The sequence below is a fragment of the Priapulus caudatus genome, unplaced genomic scaffold (assembly GCF_000485595.1).
Source record: "Priapulus caudatus unplaced genomic scaffold, Priapulus_caudatus-5.0.1 Scaffold201, whole genome shotgun sequence".
NCBI lineage: Eukaryota > Metazoa > Priapulida > Priapulimorpha > Priapulimorphida > Priapulidae > Priapulus > Priapulus caudatus.
In genome coordinates this window covers 331,389-335,141 of record NW_014577262.1, presented here as the reverse complement: position 1 = coordinate 335,141, position 3,753 = coordinate 331,389, and the positions used below count along the sequence as shown (strand labels likewise).

At 41.4% G+C, this 3,753-nt stretch overlaps 1 protein-coding gene across 1 annotated transcript; it reads left to right on the top strand.

The window, feature by feature from the left end:
* The first annotated feature begins 1,918 nt into the window (after nt 1–1,918).
* On the top strand, nt 1,919–3,242 carry LOC106807207. Its single transcript, XM_014809492.1, has 3 exons — nt 1,919–2,437; nt 2,579–2,998; nt 3,177–3,242. Exons 1-3 carry the CDS (start codon nt 1,919–1,921, stop codon nt 3,240–3,242), a joined length of 1,005 nt encoding a protein of 334 aa, XP_014664978.1.
* Nucleotides 3,243–3,753: the final 511 nt, after the last annotated feature.

Here is a 3,753-nt window from a genome sequence, read left to right as displayed (position 1 = left end):
CACCTCCAGGTCTATGATGACGTCACGCAATATGGCTACCACTAATACGTGCAATGCAAAGGTTATTGCACATCGCATAGCGCAACATTATACGCCTAGCATACGCCTAACATTATAAACTACCATATACATGTATACAGTTATTTTGATGCGATGACAGATGAAATGTATACAGCATGACGCGAATATAGATTGAAGCGAAAACATAGTCATACTTTAGGGCACGTTGTATAATTGTAGGAGCACTATTGAGGTATTTTTTTTTTTTTTTTTTTTAAAGAGTCGGATGGAGCACATCTCGCAAGGCGACTGTACACATATTGACTCAGTAGCACAATAATGATTAACAAGGCTTTAGACAGTTATAGAGAGCATTAGCCGAATCAGACCATAAATATATGTAACCAAAAAAAATCAAAGTTAATGCTTTCATCTGAGGAGTTATTCGATGATGCGATTACAGAGATAAATGGTACTATAACATGACCGCGAATATAATTGCAGGAAAACATACATATATTAGCAAGCTGTAATTACTGGAGGCACATGTGAGGTCAAATGGAGGGCCACAGCGATATCTCCAAAGGCGATGCTACACCTCATAGTACTAGGACCCGATACAATGATTAACATGAGTCAGAAATAAATTATATGTACGGAGCACAATGCTTCTTCTTCTGGAGGAGTGTATTTTGGATAGCGATTTACAGATGACATATATACACATGACGCGAATACTAATTGAGAAAAACATAGTTCTAGCGAAGTGTAACTTTTAGGAGCCACATGTTGAGGTCGATGCGGAGCACATCACACCCCCACACTCCTGTACTATCAGTATATGCATAAGCACTTAAGTCAGAAATAAGGATACTATATAAATACAATGCCACAATTGTAATCGCATCAAAATAACTCCTCAGAGAAAGCATTGATGTTACATAGTTTCTGACTCATGTTAATCATTATGTGTCAGTATATGCGTACATCGCCTTGGAGATGTGCTCCGTCGACCACAACATGTCGCTCCATAAATCACACTTGATAAATATGTATGTTTTCTCAATCACATTCGCGTCATGTGTATACATTTCATCTGTAATCGCATCAAAATAACTGTATATATGTATATGGTAGNTTTCTGACTCATGTTAATCATTATGTGTCAGTATATGCGTACATCGCCTTGGAGATGTGCTCCGTCGACCTCAACATGTGCTCCATAAATTACACTTGCTAATATATGTATGTTTTCTCAATTATATTCGCGTCATGTGTAGGGGAGAGTGGGGTTAGTTGGAACACGGGGTTAGTTGAAACATTTAGATTTCCAGACAAAGTAATAACTGCAGCCGTGAGGTGCTGCCATCTAAGAGAATACAACAACAACATCCATCCACCATATTTGTGTTATGATGAAGGAAGCATAGCTGACCATAGGAGAAAGGTTTGTATGATTTTTGACTCGTAGAGTAAATTTTTCACCATAAAGAAAATTTATTATATCATAATAGTGTCAATACATGAATGCCAATTGATTCTGCACACTTCAAACACTAGAACTTAGACACAATTTGAGACCAAATAAATGTGTTTCCCAATGTACAGATTTGTGTGGTCTGCATGCAACTGTAAAATGGCTGCTCGGGGTTAGTTGGAACATTGGGGGTGGGGTTATTTGGAACACTGTTCCAACTAACCCCGACATTCAAAAATCAACAAGGCAGTATATATATAGCAGTTTTTTGTTCTATTTTCAGCCATGCGCAATTATAAGCGAAAGACAAATCGTGGCCAGACCCCCGCTGATATCATGGAAAGGGCAGTAACAGAAGTCCTAATAAATCAAAGGCCTTGTCGTACTGTAGCAAGTGAGTTAGAAATACCCCATGTCACCCTGCGAAGGTATGTTCTCAAGATGCGTGGCGAGAAGGATCGTCTCAATAACAATAACAATGCCGATAATCAGGGCAATGCAAATAACCAGGACATTCTGGACAATGCTCCAAATGCTAATGTGGCCATACCACGTGTTGGATATTTCAACAATCGTGCTGTGTTCAATGCTGAGCAGGAAAACTTGCTTGTCAATTACCTCCTGAAGGCTTCTGGATTGTATTATGGATTATCCATGGATGAAACTAGAAAACTAGCTTATGAGTATGCCAATAGACTAGGTGTGGAAATGCCACCATCATGGATTGAAAACGAGAAAGCTGGTAAGGACTGGCTACAAGGATTCATGAAGAGACAACCAGAGATTTCTTTGAGAGCCCCCGAGGCAACATCCCTGAGTCGTGCCACTAGTTTTAATAAGTACAATGTTGGCAAATTCTTCGATAACCTGCAGTTGGTTATTGAAAGGGAAGGTTTCACCCCAGAAAAGATCTTCAACCTGGACGAAACTGGATGTACTACCGTCCAAAAGCCTGACAAGGTAATTGCAAAGACTGGTGTCAAACAAGTTGGTGCAATTGTTTCCGCAGAGAGAGGGCAACTGGTCACCGTGTGTTGTGCTGTTAGTGCAATAGGAAATACTGTCCCCCCAATGATAATATTTCCTCGTGTTCACTTCAAGGATCACTTCATCAATGGAGCACCACCTGGCACAGTTGGTGCAGCTCATCAATCAGGATGGATGACTGAGTTGAACTTTCTTCAGTTCATGAAACACTTTGTCGCACATGTCCGTTGTTCTCCTGAGAACAAGGTTTTATTACTTCTGGACAATCATGACTCGCATATCAGCATTGAGACACTGGATTATGCAAAAGAAAATGGCATAGTGATGCTTTCGTTTCCCCCACACTGCTCTCATAAATTGCAGCCGTTAGACAGGTCTGTGTATGGGCCCTTTAAGAGGTACTACAATACAGCTTGTGATGGATGGATTACAGAGAACAAGGGGAAGACGATGACAATTTATGATATTCCAGCTCTGGTAGGAAAGGCATTTCCTAGGGCAATGATACCCACCAACATCCAGTCTGGATTCAGGGTTAGTGGAATCTACCCCTTTGACCGTAACATTTTTGGAGATGACGAGTATTTGCCCTCAGACGTCACCGACCGACCCCTTGCAGCTGAAGCAGTTGAGACTCCTATTGTTGGTCCTATCCCCTCAACTCCTATTGCTGGTCCTAGTCCCTCATCCTGTGTAACCCCCATCACTCCAGAGGATATCAGACCTTTCAAAAAAGCTGAACCGAGAAAGAGAAAGGCTGGTAGAAAACCAGGGATAACCAGAATTCTTACAGACACGCCAGAAAAATATGATTGAGCAAGATGCTGCCAAGAGGAGAAAGAAGAGGCCTGCAAAAACCAAATCTAACATTGTTAGAGTGTTGACTCCCGTGGAGGAAGATGGCAGTGATTTTGCGGACAATGAGGAAGCCTCTGAAAGTGAGACTGAAGGCATTTACGTTAACCCGGACTTAGGCCTACCTGATAATATCAAAGAGGGAGATTTTGTGCTTGTGAGATTCTTGGGGAAAAAGACTCAGTATTACTATATTGGTCAGGTTATTCGCTTCAGTGGTAGAAGTGGTAACCAAGTTCTTGCGATGTTGTAGTCTAAAGGACCGTGAGGATGTGCGACCGACATATTCATTCCCAGACCCTGATGATATTTCTGTCCATGAGAAGAAGGATGTCGTGTTCAGGTTACCTGCACCCACACATTGTGGAGGCACAAAGCGCTGTACCGAAAAACTGGTATTTCCAGTTGACTTGTCTGCATACAATCCAAAGTGA